Source organism: Calonectris borealis, chromosome 10, assembly GCF_964195595.1.
Source record: "Calonectris borealis chromosome 10, bCalBor7.hap1.2, whole genome shotgun sequence".
In the NCBI taxonomy this organism is placed as follows: domain Eukaryota; kingdom Metazoa; phylum Chordata; class Aves; order Procellariiformes; family Procellariidae; genus Calonectris; species Calonectris borealis.
In genome coordinates this window covers 17,387,918-17,405,811 of record NC_134321.1, presented here as the reverse complement: position 1 = coordinate 17,405,811, position 17,894 = coordinate 17,387,918, and the positions used below count along the sequence as shown (strand labels likewise).

General features: G+C 50.3%; 1 protein-coding gene across 4 annotated transcripts in view; it reads right to left on the bottom strand.

Annotated features, from left to right (window-relative positions):
* POC1A (POC1 centriolar protein A) overlaps nucleotides 1-7,251 on the bottom strand; it is a 64,528-nt gene extending 57,277 nt beyond the window's left edge. Inside the window, exons 1-3 of one of the 4 annotated variants that reach the window (XM_075159173.1) lie at nucleotides 7,190-7,251; nucleotides 6,812-6,940; nucleotides 2,808-2,892 (exon numbers count right to left, since the gene is read on the bottom strand). In XM_075159173.1, coding sequence (XP_075015274.1) covers nucleotides 2,808-2,892; nucleotides 6,812-6,841 — 115 coding nt within the window. In that variant the 5' untranslated portion in view covers nucleotides 6,842-6,940; nucleotides 7,190-7,251. Of the gene's footprint in view, nucleotides 1-410; nucleotides 1,087-2,807; nucleotides 2,893-4,405; nucleotides 4,629-6,811; nucleotides 6,941-7,189 lie in introns of those variants that run through there. The other 3 variants (XM_075159174.1, XM_075159176.1, XM_075159175.1) reach the window with 3 other exon arrangements.
* Between the last annotated feature and the right edge of the window lie 10,643 nt (nucleotides 7,252-17,894).

Sequence of the window (17,894 nt, the reverse complement as noted above, 5' to 3'; positions counted from 1 at the left end):
GTGACTTAAAGGCAACCCAGCTACATGCCCCTCCAATATCTCTCTCTTGTCATTGCAAAACATTGATTAAAGCCAGCTCAGCAGTTCTTAACAATTTATGAAAAATCCAAGCTTGCAAAGAGATAAGAGCAGTGTTCAGTTTGCTATTAGCAGGAGGGGTCAGTAGGACTTTGTGGTAGTCATGGGAGGCTTTAAAGAACTATGGATGGAGATGAGGTCCCTCCATCTACTCACACCCGCTCTTCCATTCTCATGCCTATACTCACCTGTGGAAAGAAAACCCAACCAACCACCACCACAACTTGCCTTTACTCTTGGGCTTCCGAGAAAGGAAAAGGGCAAAGGCACTCTCCAAAGACAAGAAGGAAGAGAAAGGGCTGGAGGGAGACCCCAGAGGGCAAAGACCATACTTGCAGGAAGGCAGCTGCTCCCCAGGACAGATGGTGCTTTTTCAAGATCTCCCTCAGCAGCAAGAGCAAAGGGTCACACAAGTAGGAGGCAGAACTCAGGTATGCATGCTACATCCATTGCAAGCACAACTGATCCCATCTTCAACAACAGCTCCCTTCTTTGCCCTGCACCCCCGGCAGGACACACTGCTTGCTGTAGGCAGTGGCCAGCTCCAACTTGACAGCAGCACATCTCAGATGAGAGCTCCCAGACATCTCCATGTCACTGAACTTCATAGAAGCTACATCCCCCTCCCTATCTGACAGGAGCTGTATCAATCCCTGATAGCAATACCAGGCAACAACTTTCCCAAATGCAAGTGTAAATTCCACTTCATTCTAAAACACCCCTGCTCAGGTCCCATCACCACTTTTGCACGGTGAAAACTGAAGAGCTGCTCATCCCTTAAAGCCCGATGTATTGTGTGAAGTCTGCAGCGCTGGGACCCTAGCGATTTGTAAAAGAGCAAACATAGGCCTGCAGCAACATAAAGTCTCAATGACAGTAAAAATACCCCTTCAAATCAATTTCAATGCCTAAATAACAGAAAACTTTGTAGATTTTCCACAGGCAAATCAAAATATACACATCTTAGCCTGCCAACAAACCCAAGCTGCATCTGTACCTCTCTACCCAAGTGCCACGTGGGGCATATCTCCAGGGAGATCTTAAGATGTTCCTAGAAAACAACACCAGTTTGATGGTAGGTTCTGATACGGCAGTATCATAAATACAAGAATATTTCAGTTCATTAGCGTTATGGCAAAATACCAGATAGATTTTGCTGGAAATGTCCTTTTATTTCACAGTGATTTCAACACAAAAATAAGTCATCTCTTTTCCTGCTATTGATTCAGGATTAATATATACCCATTCCAAACAGGATGATTCATTATGCATGTCTCCCACAGGGGAACAAAAATCCTTAGACATTTGTCAGTTCAATTGTTGGTTTTGTTTGGTTTTGTATTTCACATAGGCAACACCTTTCCTTAGTGATATAAAAATTTAAGGGGGGAAAACTGTAAAAGCAAATTGAGCACACGGCCTAGGGTCAAGAGATTTGAATGTTAGTCATAACTACACTAAGTCATTGTCTGGCAAGGATATTAAGTTGCAATACCACAGTTTCCCCAGGACTGATGTTAAAAAATTTAAGGAAAATAATGCTCTGACACCTCAATAAAGCACTTCAGTATGATACTGCTTATATGTGACTTATTGGCAGTAACCATTATCGTTACTGGATTGGGCAAGCAATCTAATGGAATAGAGAGACCAAGTACTCTCGGTTTGGTTGGGTTTTTTGGGGGATGGAAATGGGGAAAAAGAACTTTAGAATCTCATAAGAGTCAAATACACACAATTGACTCAACTGTACCGGAAAAAAAAATTTCTTAGAATTTGTTCCCTTTCTTACCTGATCTCATTTACTAAAAATATCGAGAGTAACCCTTTCATGGTCCAGATGGAGGCAAAGGTCCCCGTGCTACTTCTGAAAGACCATTCAAAAGCAATGCTAAATTACATTCAGAGCACCCTTGCTAAACAGTGACGAGATAAAGTTTTAGGGATACACAAACAGAATCACAGACACAGAGCAGAGCGAACTCTTGCTCTGCAATCAAAGACACAGGAAGTGGAAAGGAAAAGATAGCAGACAACAATAAAAACAGCAGCAGGGAGAGAGGGGGTCCAAGACAAGTTTGATTCGTTTTCATTTCCTTGAAGCTTCCAGAGAGTTGTGTAGGTTGCAAGATCCAGAACAGGATTACTACCTGCTAGACTGCTGCATTTCTATTTATTCATGCCTACTGGGCCCACCGCCTAGCACGTATATTGCCTCAAACTATCATTTCTGCCTTATCTTCTCTGCGAGCCAAAGCAACGTTCACCATGCCACACAGACTGAATGGCAACTTCACTAAGCCAAAAACCCTCCTGGTTCCTACTCAATGCATACACAGAGAGTTCCTGAATAGCAACTAGGACACAAGCCTTGGCATAACCACAGGCAGCTGTCTAAAGGGTAGAAATGGAAGATGGAGAAGAAAAAGTAAGGTTTTATCTTAAGTTGACTGCATGGGAAAGCCAGGTATGTGAAATGATAAGCAATGGTAGATGCCCCTAAAGCTCTAGCAGGATGTACACAATCTGCCACCCCTATGGTTCAACAACAGGATTTTTTCCAAAGCACATAGAAACGTTCATCCTGAAATTGTCCAAAATCTCTTCATCATGAAAACAAGTTCTTTGCTCTTGTAGAGCTCAGTACCTCCACTGCTCCCTCCATTTAACTAAAGCAGAGAAGCTCGCTCTTTATCATCTGGCCATCAAAACACAGAGAGACAATTTACCCAATTGTTTCTTATTGAGACTGAAGTCCACGCTAGTGACGGCATCTCTGTGGCCTTTGAAGTGTCTCTCCAGGGACGGATCTTCCTAGAAGACAATAAAGTTCAGACACCATAGATTTAAGAACTATCTTCATACAATAAAACCATTTTATTCCTATGACAAGCGAACCAAGCCACATATTCATCCCACAAAAGCCAGACAGAGATAAGAACACCGTGCAAAACAAAATGCGAATTTCACGTGTATCGACAAACTTTAAAAGAGGCAAATTATCCAAGCTGATAACCCCCTGGATCTTAGGTGACTCACATGAATCATTCATGCACTTTTACAACATGCTGCTGGTACAGAGACCCCAAAGCTGACTTTGGAGCAGATCAGCCATGTCGATGACCACCTGAGCAGGCAATCAAGCTCAACTTTGGTCTGACAGCTGCTCATCTCAGCCCAGGGGTAGCCAAGAGGCCACTGTTTGCACAGAGGGAAAATTTGCAAGACTTAACACACCTGTCGAAACAGACAGGTGAATCAGAACTGCAGCAAAACAGACTGACCCACTACCCTTCCCCTGTGTCTGGGGAACACAGCATGTCCTTACACAGCACCTTACTGCAAAGGCCAAACAAAGCCTGAGGTCAACAAAAAAACCACAAAACACTGAGAGAACTGTTACAAAAGGTTGTAACACTTGAAAATTGTGCAGACTTCAGAATAGGCTGATCAGCCTTCAATCCCTGCTCTCACACACACAGCCTCTGCCTCCCTTGGATGGGTCAACCCCCACCACAGCCTGCTCCCCCTCAGGAGGTGACCGCAGCCCCAGCCTGCTCAAACAAGCAGCCAGCCCCAGAAGAGCCGGGCTGACCTCCCCCCACAACACCCAGCACCAGATCCAGACCTCCTCCCACCTGCACCAGCCCCCCCCACCTGTGTTCCCCCAAAAACACAGTCCAATCCCAGCTGTAACAGCACTCCAAGACCCCGGGCCGGCCCCCCCAGCAGCATTAAGCCCCCCCAAGCCCAACTCTGCCCCTAGTTCCTCCCCAGCCCCAACTGCATGCGGGCACCCCACAGCCCACGTCCGGGTCAGCCCCTGCTGCACAGCCCAACCCCAGCAGCACTAAGCCTCCCCCAAACCCAGAGCTGCCAACCCCCACCACCAGCCCAGCGCCCCCCAGGCCTTCCCCTGCACAGCCCAGCCCCAGCAGCACCAGACCGCCCCCGGCACGGCACCAGGCCTGTCTTCCTCCCTCCCCCAAAGCATCAAGGACACCCCGCCTTCCCCAACCCTGCACCGTGCCACCCCCCACCAAACCCCGAGCCCAGGGGGCCCAGGTACCCCCCCTCCCCCGCAGCGCCAGGGCCCCCCAACATTCTCCCCGACCTCAGAGGCCACGGTCCCCCCTCCAGCACGAGCACGGGCCCGGGCCCGGGCCGCCCCCGACCCGGCCCCAGCAGCCTCCGCCCTCTCAGCGACACTAAACCCCCGGGCCGCAGCAGACCCCAGCCCAGCCCCCTAGGCCTTCCCCCTCTCAGCCCAGCACCGGCAGCACTAAACCGCCAAGCCACACAGGCCCCGGCCCAGCCGCTCCCTCACCAGGCAGCCGGCGGCCATGACACCTCCCGCGCGCCGCAGTTCAGTTTCCGCGCCTCCCGCGCCCCGTAGCAACGGTTCCGCCCTTAAAGGGGCCGCGGTGCCGGGCCGGAAGGGGCGGGCGGGGGCACTTCCGACTGTGGGCGGGGCCTGCCCAACCGACTGAAGGGGGCCGCCATTACAGGCCGGGAGGTGGAGTGGGGAGCTCGTCCGCCTCTTCCTCCCGCCAGTCAGGCTGTAAGGAGCGGGGAGCTCGTCCGCCTCTTCCTCCCGCCAGTCAGGCTGTAAAGCGAGCCCGGCTGCAAGCGCAGGGAGCGGTCTCGCAGGCCTTGCCATGAAAGCCAGTTCCTCTGAGCACGGCTGGCCCTGAGGGCGCTCACCAGTGTTATGAAAGTCTCCTTCCCTCACTGTTACATCAATAATTACAGTATGAAACCCTGTTAGCTTTGTAAATATATAGTAGTTCACGTTATACACTGCAATGTAAGGAGGTAGTGAAATTTTATTGGAGATTTTGGTATTGTTCCTGCTTAAGTTAAAGGATGGCTTGGCCCTGGGCACGAGGCCTGTGCTGTGTGGAAGCGTAGAGCTGTCCATGAGGGACAAAGGATACCCCTGAACAACCGAGATAACAAACACCGGCATCCTACCCTCTCTGACGTGCCTTTGAAACCCTCCCGGCATCACACACAGGTAACTCCAGCAACACCGGCTCCAGGGACATCTGGATCAATAGACAACCAGCAAGAATGCTGCAGAAATAAAGTTGCTTTGCAAGGTTTTCCCATGATTAGCCATTGGTAGTGTGGGTCTTAGGGATTCGTCAAATCATGCTGTACCTGAACGCTTGAAGGGTATAAGATCCCTGAGTAAAACCACATTCGGGGTGCCCCGATTTGGCTGGGACATGTCATGCACGTAAACAACTATTTACCATTGTAATTCTAGACCGTTCGTCCCAGCCTCTCTCCTCGGTCAGCACGGGCCAGTTGCAAATTTTCATAACATAGTACGTTGCCCACACCGCTGCCGAGAAGACATTTTCCATCCTGTTACACCTCATCACAGCTTTTATCACATCAGCAGGAGACGTGCTTCCTAACTTTGTGCTGAAGTCCAAGAAGAGCAGAACTGCACGTAATTCTCCTGCCTGTATTTTACAGGCTCATTTTCAGACCATCAAACCTTGCGTTCCTTCCTCTTTGTCCTCTGGGCAGGAGATGTTCCTGTTCACTTTATCTGAACCACTCCTGCTTTGTTCATAAATGCAGAGCACGCACTTGTTTGGAGGCCTTGTAACTTAAAAGCTGGGGGTTTTTGGAGGGAGCTTGTTCTACTATGAAATTGGGTTAAAAATGAAATGGATTTTTCTCCAGTTATTACGGAACTGACAGCTGTGTTCAATACACAGGGAATCCTCTGGCTTTCGTTCCAGCATTACCAAATTGCTTCCAATTTACACAGGTCTGGCTTTGTTGTTTAAAACTGCCTGTTGTGGTGTAGGGCACTGGATAGGCTCCAATATGGCGCTTTCTGGGAGCACAGCCAAGCAATAAGGACCTTTACAAGACAAATTTCAAACTGTGCTGAAGTTGGACCAGAAATTATTTTGCTCCCACTCCTAATCGAGAGCAAAAAAAGGAAAAGAAGTTTTCCTTAATGTGAATCAGCCCAAGCAATCAAGCTCTCCAATTCTCAGGGAGCAACTGGTCATGTATTTTGTTTAAATGCATATTTGTGCCTTTTACAGCTTTTTTCCTTTTTCTTCTTTAAGATTAATATCTCTAACTGAAAAGTTGCTTCATGCAGGGTTAAAAAATACTTGCTTTCTTAAGGAAGAACAGAGCCAAGTGGAACACCTGACAATTTCAAACCTTTTCCTTATCTGCCAGGATGTTTTGCTTTGGGCAAATGTCCGAACCCACCTCTCCCACCGCCAGCTGCAGCTTTTTTCTCCCTAAATCAGCCAGCAGCATCAAGCCAGTCTTAGCGTGCGCTGGCTGCACCCACAGCAGTCGTGATCGGTCCCCGGGGACGGCACTTGCACCTCCCAGCACCTCCATGCCAGGTTCCAGCGAGTGGGAAAAGAACACAAATCCCCGCTGAGGTCGGCATCGGTGCGAGGCTCCATACACTGCTGCCAGTCCGCATTCACTGCCTACATGTTGGCTCTTGAGCCTACTGACGTCCCTCATGGCCACAGCAAACCAATACTGGTGTGATCCAGGCTGCCATGGAGCCATAAACACAATCCCATGAATTGTGCTTCGCAGGGAAGCCATCCATCCTTCTCCCGCCTGCATTGCCATCCCATGGCCGACAGTCTGCTGGTTCAAGGGTGTTTGTGTGTCTGAAAAGCTCTCCGTTTCCCCCGACCCTTTGAGTTACTGGGCCTGAAAAGATACATACCTCCCTCAGGCACGGCCTTTCTGCCCACATAGCTCTGGATCTTGGATCTATAAATCTGAAGCAGTTGCAGCATCGCTTAACCTGTTTCTCATGAAATTCTTTGGCATTTGACTACGAGCTCTTCTTTCTCTGCACGGAAGTGAAGCAGAACACAGAAAAGATGCTAAATATGCCCAAGGCACTAAAGAAGCCTTGTACAACCCATTTTAGAGAAATATGAAGTCAGAAACATGTTGTGGTTGCACTCCCACTTGTAAAAGTGGGAAATGGGAACATTTGATTTTATTGAAGGATTCCACCACCCAAAGAAAACCAACCCACCTTTTAGATGATACAGTAGCAGCATCTATGGTGGCCATGGATGGCTACTTCACTTACCAAGTCCTCAGCCCTGGGGTGCCACTGCATAACACCAAAAGCCAGAGGAAACAGCAGCCCGTTGTCGAGACATTCACACCTGCAGCAGTCCAGAACAAATGTCAAAAGGAAAAGAATTAAAGAATATTCATGCCAAGGTCTTTGGGAAAAAAAAAGGCCCTCAGGAGCAACAGGCACACATCAGGTCCTGTGGTGGAGAGGACAGGGTCTCCAGATGGCCCAGTTTGGCCAGGGCAGCGCTGGCCAGGCTCTGTCCCAGCATCCGAACATCTTTGTGGCTTTATCTGCCCTGGGTTTGGACAGGATGGGATTTTCCCATCCCTCAGAAACCGTGGCCCTGGGAGCCAGCCCCCTCCCAACGCCCCAGCCAGGGAGATGGACCTCATCCCATGTGCTGTCACCCCACCACAGGCAGCACCCCGATGTCACCACCGGCTGAAGAGACACGGCCAGGAGTGTGACTCCTGCTTTTCTTCAGATGACCACCTGGGGGCAGGCAGAGGCCTCTTCCAGCTCTCAGTTTTCTAAAGATACAGAAATAAGCAGGAAAATTGGATAAAATGCAACATGATTTCATTAAAGATGAATCACGCCAAACTAGCCAGCTTCTTTGTTAAGACTACCATAACTCTGGGCGAAAAAAGCGTTGAGCTAGCCTCTTTCAAATACCACTTCCCAGCTTGCAACCTAGACATTATATAGTAATTCTCAGCAAGTCCTTCCCTGGGGTTATTTGTATGACCATGAGTCAGGAAGAGACCAGAAGCCCCAGGATTTGCCACCTCTATCATAACGACAGAGCCTTGCATTGCCAGCCCTGCCAGGGCTGCGGTCCCTGCACGCTGCAAGGCAGCACGCAGCCACGTTGGGCTGCAAGGCTATTGCACAGCGTCAGACGCACCCAGAATTCAGGTGGGTCGTTCTTGCATGAAATTACAGCTAACCTTTGACTTCAAGCCCAATTCAGAAAGCCCTGAACTTCTCGCTAGAGTGAGTGGGTCTAAGTTTAGTAACTAAACTGAATGTTTATCATTTCTGTATTGCAAACCCCAGTTCTCACATGTCCTGTTAATATTTAAACTGCTGAGCACACCAGTTTCTATACATACTTTTGCAGTTTTAAGAATGCGCCAACTGGGGGACAGTGTTCTAGGCTTCAGAAAGCCACGATGAGATTGTTTTCCTGGGAAAGCTGAGGTTCTCAACGAGACCAGTGGTGGGAAGAAGTATTTGCCATCTACAGAGGAAGCACCAAGAGATGTGGAGTTGGTCAAGGCAATGCGCACAAGATAAGATGGTCTCCAAGTTGCTAGCAGCACTCTCAGAACAAGGTCGTCCTGTCTCCATGACCACCATGATCCCAGCACGGGTCTTCCACAGCTGTTTTGTGTCCCATCCCAATATGCCCTGGAGATGGAGGCAGGGGCCTTGAGCAACCAACCCTGCAATGCTTTGGCATATGTCAACCCAACTGGCTGGGACGGGACAGCCACCCTGTTATTGCCACTTTGCATCCAGAGAGCACAGCAGGGATTTAGGCAGCCTAAGCAGACAGCTACAAGGAGCCAAAAATTGCAGGTGAAGATCAGCGTAGTCCGGAGACTTGCTGTCCGCACTTCCCTCGTTGCTGCTGTGGAAGGAGGCAGCCGCAGCCAGTTCAGGCACCGCAGAGGGGACCAAGTCCACCAAGGAGCTCAGCTGATGACAATGCGGTCCCATTGCTTCCATGGGGAGATGCTGCTTTATATCCGCTGAAGATACAGCTTGCTGCCACATCAGTGATTTTCTCTCTGACTAATGACTTTGTCCTCCCATGTGTGCCAAATCCATTTATTTATAGCCCACAATTTTTTCCTCCCACCTGCCTTTGTGCATATTTTCCTTTCTTATGGAGTTAAGAAAGACGGGAGAAAAAATCTTTTCCTCAAGTAAATCTCTCACTGACCTAAATGCAAATTTGTTCAAGCAAATTCAGAGAGCTTTGATCCTGTGTGAGTAAGACGGGAAAGAGGGGAAAGGGGAGAGGAGCAGACTCTGCTGCTATCGGAACGGATCTTTACTGCTGCATAACAGCGAGGCAATGAAACAAAAGCCACGGGGGTTTAAAGAGGAAGCCCAACCAAAGGTCACCTGGCTGTCCTAGGTGCTTGTTATCAGAGCCTTGAAAAGAGGCAGGAAGGTGACATGAGCTGATTATAGCAACAACTGGAAAAGGCTGACAGGGCTTGGGGGAGCCCGTCATCCCTCCTCAGCACTCGGCATGCAGGGGTGCTTTGCTGTTGTAGAGCAAAGGGTTGGCAGAGCCCGGGCTCTGGAGCTGCTCGGGCCACTAAGAGAAAATTTGTCTGTCTCAGCTCTGAAGCATCTGCTAGGCAGAGAGCCAGAAAGCGCCCTGTTAATTGCAATACCGTGTTTTATTTGCTGCCTTGTCTTTGCAGGTGATTTGTACTACTTTCACTGCTCATCCGTATAGCTGAAGTGGTGAGGGGAAGGGTGACAAGGGGACAGAGACATACTGACACCAGGACATATCTTGGAGCGCCAGAGGAATACACTGCTACTCCCTGCATGAAGCTATACAGTTCTTCAGCCATCCAAGAGAGGTGGGGGGAAGGGAGCCCATACATGCCTACAGTTTCCAGAACTGGCCTAAAGGAGGAGAAGGATTCAGGAGTGGGGAATCCTGGCAAGCTGGATCCAGCCAGAATCCCATCAGCAGCTTTCTGGGCATCTACGAAGTTGTCTCTGACCACTTATGTTAGTTCTAGTGTCTTAAGCCACTGTAAGTTCTTAAAATCTGTTACACGAATGTAGATCAAACCCACCTCTAAAATATCTCCCAGTACAGGTGGCCCCAGCTCCAATAATCTTGCTGACCAAGGGCAGGCGGCTGCTTTCAGTCCCTGAACTTTCTCTGCTCTTGCCTGCAGGGGTGAGTGGAGCTCAGACTTCAGTGAACTCACGACTGCGTCAACCCAGAACCCAAAGTGCACGCAGACCGGTACTAGGGAAATGTTAGCTGAGTTCACAGGAGCAAAGCTGAGACCTTTGGGACATGGAGCTTCTCACTCGTGGGGCCTGTGCCCAGCATCTGCACCCGGCAGGGGCATTGCCGCGCAGACCCTGGCGCTGGGGCAGGCCTGGCCAGAGCGGGTAATGTGGCACAGTCCAGCACCACCCACCTAATGAACCAGAAAGGTATTATCAGCCTGAACAGGGCTGGAGGAGCATGCTTCGAGTTCTTCATCTCTCTCCATTAGGCTGCTTTCCAGTCAACGTCGATCACTGGGCTCAATCACATTTGGCCTTAACTTTTAAGCCTATAATCTTGTCAAAAAATCTTTGTCCCAAAACATCCAAAGTCCGGGTCCTCACTCTGCGGACTAGCGGAGGGTATCAGTCTGCCCCTGCTAAAGGGTATCGAGTTTCCACACAAAGTACTCCATGGGACGAGCCAAAAGGATCCACACACAGCCATGCTGAGAGCAGAGTGGGCAGGAGGACATCGACCTTTCTAGAGAAGCTCCTGTTGACAGCACTGAGTTTGGTCAGCACAGGCAAGCACACAACCACCTGGTCCTTCTTCTAAAGCTCTACGCTCCCAGTGGCCTTGCACCTCCTGAAGACCCCGGGTGTGGCCATCTGCTCTCCTTTCCCCACCATTCCTGCATGCTGCAGAGAGGAATGGCAGATCAACATGACCAGGGCAGACCACGGAACAAAAACAAGTATCTGTTGCATTTGCTGCCTTCACATGCTGAAGGGAAAGATGCATCTGTTTGCAAAAAGTCAGAGCAGCCCTGGTTCCAACCAGCATTAACTCTGTGGCTTCCACTTAACTATCTTCCCTGCAGCTTCTTTCCTCTCTCTGAACAGCTTGTAGAGTTATTAAAGCCAGACTCTTCTGTAGGGAAATTAACTGCGTGAGGCGACATTGGTCCTTTGTATTTCCAAGCCAGTTCGAGGCAGACAGAACCGGAGAAGCGGTGCAACCCACTGCCCACCACCCAAACCAGTTGCTTCCTTGCACAGATCGTTTCCCCTTCCAACACCTCATCCTCAGAGAGAGAAAGAGGCGCCTGGCTGCTCTTCTGTGCAGTGCCAACAGGAGCTCAGGCTTTGCAGGACCTCTTGGCGCTACCATGACATTGGTGCATGGTTGTGCTGGGACGTCTGTCTTGCTGAGACCACTAAAGGACAAGTGGGAACATTAAAGCCACAGAACTCTGTAAGAACAGTGTTTTCCACTGTCCAAACAGGACAGGACAACTGGAAAAGGTTTATTGTTCAACAGTTTCTTTCCAACTCTGTTAGGCTCCATTTATTTACTAACTCTATTAGTCTCTATTTATTATAAAATCTCTTAGATGCTCTATATTACTAACTCTATTAGACCCTATTTATTTCCACCTCTGTTAGGCTCTATTCACCCACTAGCGACTATCCCTGCCCTAACTAATGTGCCACTCTGGGTCCAGCCCCATCACCTGCAGCCACAGCGTTGGTGGCGCAGGTGCAGGTGGGACAATGTGGGGCTGTTCGGCTTTGGCCGTGGGGTGGCGTTGGCACGGCCATGGCAAGGGCTGCTGCCAGCACGGGCGTTGCCAGCCAGGGGTTGCCGCAGGGAGAGAGGCCAGCCCAGGGGAGCAGCCCCGCCGCTGCGCCGGGCTGCATGGGGAGAAGGTGGGAAAGCCCAGCCCTGGTGGCACCACCTGGTGCCAAAGGTGGCCGCTGTGGTGCGGGAGGTGCAGGAGGCGCGGTGCCGGAGCAGCACGCTGGAGGCCAGCCGGGGCCTGGCTGCTGGGTGGTGGTGCCAGGGATGGGGCAGTGTCGTGGTTTAACCCCAGCCGGCAACCAGGCCCCACACAGCTGCTTGCTCACTCCCCTCCGGAGAATCCGAAGGGTAAAAGTGAGAAAACTCGTGAGTTGAGATAAAGACAGTTTCATCGGGAAAGCAAAAGCCGCGCACGCAAGCAAAGCAAACCAAGGAATTCATTAACCACTTCCCATCGGCAGGCAGGTGTTCAGCCATCTCCAGGAAAGTAGGGCTCCATCACACGTAGCACTTACTTGGGAACACAAACGCCATCACTCCAAACATCTCCCCCTTCCTTCTTCTTCCCCCAGCTTTATATGCTGAGCGTGACGTCACATGGTATGGGATATCCCTTGGTCAGTTGGGGTCAGCTGTCCCAGCTGTGTCCCCTCCCAACTTCTTGTGCACCCCCAGCCTGCTCGCTGGTGGGGTGGGGTGAGGAGCAGAAAAGGCCTTGACTCTGTGTCAGCACTGCTCAGCAGTGACGAAACATCCCTGTGTTATCAACGCTGTTTCCAGCACAAATCCAAAACACAGCCCCGTACTAGCTACTATAAAGAAAATGAACTCTATCCCAGCCAAAACCAGCACAGGCAGGCCTGAAGCTCTCCCTGCCTGCTGGGAAGTGAGGGGGGCAGCTGCCTGGGAAGGGGTTTGGGCACTGCCAAGGCCAGGAGGTGCTTTAGCCTGGCGCTTTGTTTCTGGGGACCTCCCAGGGGGAGACGCCAGCGTGTCCTGCAGCGGAGCTGGTGCAAACGCCTCCTTCTCCACCCCAGCAGTGGCTCCCTGCACAGGCTGAAGACATTGTTGGCTTCCTGAGGGGTGGCCTTCCTCCAGCTCCTCATCCAGGCGCGATGCAGCCAGGGGTCTCCTTTTGTGGCCCACTCTTGGTGTGCACCTTGCCAGCACCCGGGGATGGTCCCTCTTAAAGTTGGGGCTATAATAGAAGCGTAGAAGCAAAAAAATGCAAAGGAGAAGAGTGAGTTGCAACCAGTTCAAGCCTGGAAAACACAAATCTATGAGAACTAAGACTTTTAATCACAAAAGCCAAACTTGGGTATTGAAAAGAACTCTCAGAGGCGTTGGAAACCTCAAGCTTGGGCTGTCTCTAACGTCACGATATGGTTCTATTAAGTCATAACCAGCCCTGGGTTTTCACCTGAGAAATGCCCTGAGAAAGAAATGGAGGTGAGGACGTTTATGGCTATCTCCATCTCCTCTGTTGCCACAGCTTACTTGATTTGGACATCGGTCTCTCCCACCAGTTCCTGTGCAGGGGAACTGATGTACCTTTCTAGGAGCAGGAGCAGCTGCTGCTTCTGCTGGAAATTCATCCCAGAGTTAGACAAATAGGACACTTTTGGCAGTTCGCACAGCCCACGGAGGTCGAGCTGACGATGGAAACTTTCCATGCTCTCCATTTCAAAAACTCTCCCAAGTCTCTTCTCGCCAGCACTTCCTTCTTGAACATATCCTCATTGATGGCAACAAAGACTCCATCATCAACCCACCAAATGGACTGGAACTTGTTGCTGCGGGCAATTTTCCAGAGCTGCTTGAGAAAGGAGAGGTCTTCAGTTTTGCCAGCACTCTCCTCAGAAGAAGCAGGAGTGCCTTTTTCAGTAGTGCTGTCATCATTCCAAGCTTGGAAAGACTCTTCTTCTGTCAGTGCTCCTACAGCAGTGTTCCCAGCTGCTTGATCATCCCACTCAGGAGAGGCTGAGCCTGACGACTCCTCCAGCTCATCTGAGGAAGAGGAGGAGGAGATTTCAGCTGTTGATGACTCCCTTTGAAACCATCCGCTCTCATTTGGGCTCAACCTTTCTTCTGCAACCATGGTTCTGGCCAGCCAGGCTTGGTCCTGCCAGACACCAGTCAAAGGCCAGCTGGCGCCAACTGGCCGACTGCAGGTTCCCATGGGACGTTCTCAAATGTCACTGTGGCGCCCATGCCGCATGGCGGTGACATCGCAGGGTGGCACCCGTGACCTGGCAGAAGGGACCAGCCAGAGGAGACATTGCTGAAGAGCACTTGTTGCTTTTCACTCCCAGAGCCACCAGTGGTGGGACTCTAGAGCCCAGAAGTCACTAAAGCTGTGTTGAACGGCTGTAGGCAATGAGAGGACCGTGCTGTGTCCAGTTGCATCCAGGAGTGGGTCCGCAGGGAGGGCTGCAGTGCTGGGCATCCCAGTGTCCCCTTGGGAAGCTTTCCAGCTGGGCACCTCTGACACCTGCAGAAATGTCCTTATGGTCTTTACTGTGCTGGTGGCTCTTGAGCTCCTGCTTCACAGCCTTTGGCAGAGAGTGGGGAGCAGCAGGGCTGGGGCTGCAGCCAGTGCCCGGGGTGCTGGGTTTGTGGGGTCCCTCCTCATCCAGACGTTGCTCCACCTTCGCCGTGTGTTACCCAGACTAGGTCCCTCCTGGTCCCCTTTATTTCCCTCTGGGTTGTCCAGCGGTGCAGGGAAGTCCATTTCCCAAGCTGAATGAATGCGAGAAAATAGAAACCTCTTCCTATTTGCTGCCCATTTCTTCTCTAGACAGAGAAGGGCTCTGTAGTTTGAAGAGCCCTGCTTCTGCAAGGGAATGGGCGTGCGCCCAGGCGATGCTCCCCTCCCAGATTTCAGCAGTCTCCCAGGGGCTGCTCTGTAGGATCAACTCGAAGGAAAACACTACGAAGGCTGTGCAAAGGAAATGGAAAAAAGGGGAGGTGCGCAACCCCCCCTTTCCTTGCTTTGGTTCCTCTGCTTCTCTTTGCTCTTTCAACTGTAGGAATGAAAGCCACAAAATCAATCCTGCTCTGTAAAGCTTTTGAATCAAGCCCCTCTCTACAGGATCAGGAGCTTTTTCTGTAAAGGAGAGGTCTCATCTCGAGAGCCCAGAAGTCACTAAAGCTGTGATGAACAGTTGTAGGCAACGAGAGGACCGTGCTGTGTCCAGCTGCATCCAGGAGGGGGTCTGCAGGGAGGAGCGGGATGGCTGCACCGTTAGGCATCCTAGTGCCTCCATTTCTGAAGTTTTTGTGATTCACTGGAGAAACATCTTACAAGCCTTGACTACACATTCTTTAAAAGCCAAGCAAAGTACTCCCATCTCTAAACACTGCAGGACTGCACAGCAGTAATTTCTAGTCTTCCCAGGCACTGATAGTATTTTTACTCCAAGAGAATCCTAATGGGCTGGTGAAAGATCAGCATCTTTCCCTCTGAGCTGCACGGCCACTTTCAGAATAGCCCAGCATACAGCTCAGCCCAGCGCAGCCCACCAGGACAGTCAAGCTGTGCCTGATATAGGTTGTCATAACCTTTGTCACAGCCACCAGGCACCCTCATGCTCCAGGCATGTGGTGCTGTGACATGCTCCAACCTTTCAGTGCGCTTCCTCCCCGGCACTGGCTGCATTGTGCCCTTCATCCTTTGGCTTCTCTAGCCCTGGAGGAGTTTAACTGGGAGGAAGACGTTTTGCCTTTTGTTTCTTATATTTGACAAGAAAGGGAAGGGGGTGCATGAAGAAATTTGCCCTGAAATACCCCCTCTGGATTTGAAGAGCTGGCAACAGTTTTTCCTGAGCCAGCTTTACGTGTTCGACATAAGCTATACTGACCCAATGCTCCAGGCATGACCACAATACTGATAAAGCTCCTTCAGGCCAGCATTCAAAGATCTGTGAACAAGGGCTCCTCATATGCCCTGAGATCTGTCCTGTAGCTGGAAACGCTCCCTGGTAGCAAACTAACCTTTCAAAGGGGCTATGAATACTTCTGCCAAGCAAGGGGAAAGGGTTTCTCTTGTTGAAACATATTGCAGCAAGCCTTTCCATGGCGTAAATCCTCTTCATGCCAGCAGGATCAATGCAAAGGACCCGTCTATGGTACCTGATATCTGAGCTCCTGCTTCTCTCACGTGCGCAGCCCAGTGTGAGGCAGGTTGGCTGCAGCATTTTGCGAGCTCTATAACAGGGGAGACTATTTCTACGGTGACAGAGCCCCAGCAGACAGCTGAGAGCCCAGAAACAGCCCCTGAGCTCACCTTGTTAGCAGTCCCAGATTACTGTTCTCTAAGAATCTGTTCTAAGCATTGGCTAAGTTTGGAAACAGTACTAAAAGCAGGCTTGCTGCTATCATGCCAATGAATGAAGAGCTTGTTAACAGAGCAAGATTCACCAGCAGCAGGACCAGGGAGCAGCACAAACATTTCTGTACAGTATTTCCTCTATAGAATGGTTTATATCTAAGCGTGAATCCTTCAAAATGCTGTAGTAGAGCTTTAATACTGCATTAAGTGCTAGGAAATGGAAGGAGCGGAGGGTATTTCACCATCTAGCTTCAGACTTTTGCAAATGGATGTGAATCCTCCACCCAAAACACAGATTCAACTAACAAGCCAGTTCCTAACACGTTCTGACCCTTGAAAAGTGTCCATATTCAGCTTTGGGCTTTCACTTTATCTCAGGAAAATCCTCAGCAATTTAGACTTGGTCTGAGGGTGAAGCTCACCAAGTGTTCATACAAGCCAAGGAACAGCAAGCAACGTGCAGTTGCTGGCAGCAGGGCAAACCCTTTGGGGTGGAGAGCCAGGATGCAGCGATCGCAGCCACCACTCCCATCTCTGCCTTCAGGAAGCCACTCGTTCCGTTTTCTCCTGTGAAAGCAGAAAGGGGAAGAAAGGAGCTGCTTGTCACAGGAAGGCAGACAAGTCAAAAAAAGAGAGGTGCTACAGCTGCAGTGAGTTTGAGATGTGCTTCTTTGAGTCATCCTGAGGTGAAGAAGAAGCCACTGTCCCCTGCAGCACCTCAGGCCTTCTCTATGACAGGCTGAACACTGTTATAATTAGAGCTGAGGTGCTAGGCCAGTTGTTTCCAACTCCTGTTATGTTTATTATGCATCTTCCAGTATTTTATATTCACCAGAAGAGAGCCGGTGTCCAGAATAATTTATTTCCCACCACAAGTCACCCAGCCCTGCATTTCTTGGTCAGGTTTACTCCCTCTTGGAGAGCAGACACATTCCTCTGCCTCTGCCTTTCAGCTCAATGCCAGGTCCGCAATGCGCCTGATAGATAAACCAAGCCCTATCAAGACCAAGAGCATTCTTGTCTATCACTGTACCTTGACCCATTGAACGAGATCTTTTTTATCAACTCCTGGAGATGTGGGAAGCAGCTGGAACCCGGGATCCATGGGAGGAAGGGACAGCATATCAGGCGTCTCAAAAATAGAAAGATCAGAAAGGTTAGGCTTGAACCAAGTGAGGCAGACAAAGCCCATAACCCCTGCCAGGAGGATGAGCAATGCAAACAGTGGATGCCTGGATCTGAAGTAGAGGTTTTTTTCCCAGTCACAGCAGAGGAATGTGTTTTAAGTAGCTGGCTTTTGGCCTTCTGTTCTGTTTACTCTTCCAAAGACAAAACCAGAAGTGACGCCATATCCCGCTTCATTGAAGCACAGAAGGAAGCATCTGGGAAGGGGAGGCAGAACATGACAAAGTCCAGACCAGCCTAAAAGGGAGACACACACGAACCCTCCTGCTTAGCCTGCTGAATATGTAGATATTTATCTACACAGCCTGCTACCACAGTCAAATGGAAAATACCTGCTGGGCTTTGGGATGCTCCAAGCAGCCAAGAGGAGAACAGGGAATATCACACTCAACTGCTCCTCAGGGGTTGCTTGGTTTCTTGAATAACCACCACTGCACAGAAGGACCAGACCCTCAGCTGATGTGAGCAAGCTCCACAGCCTCCACCATAGCTGCATTCATACTTACACCAGTTCAAGAGCCGCACGGCTACTGCCCAATTTTCAAGCTCGTGGTAACTTTTAACCTGTGCAAGAAGAAGCAGAATAGCAGAATGGGGAAGTGATTCACTGAAACTTGTCCTGTGTGAGGGACTTC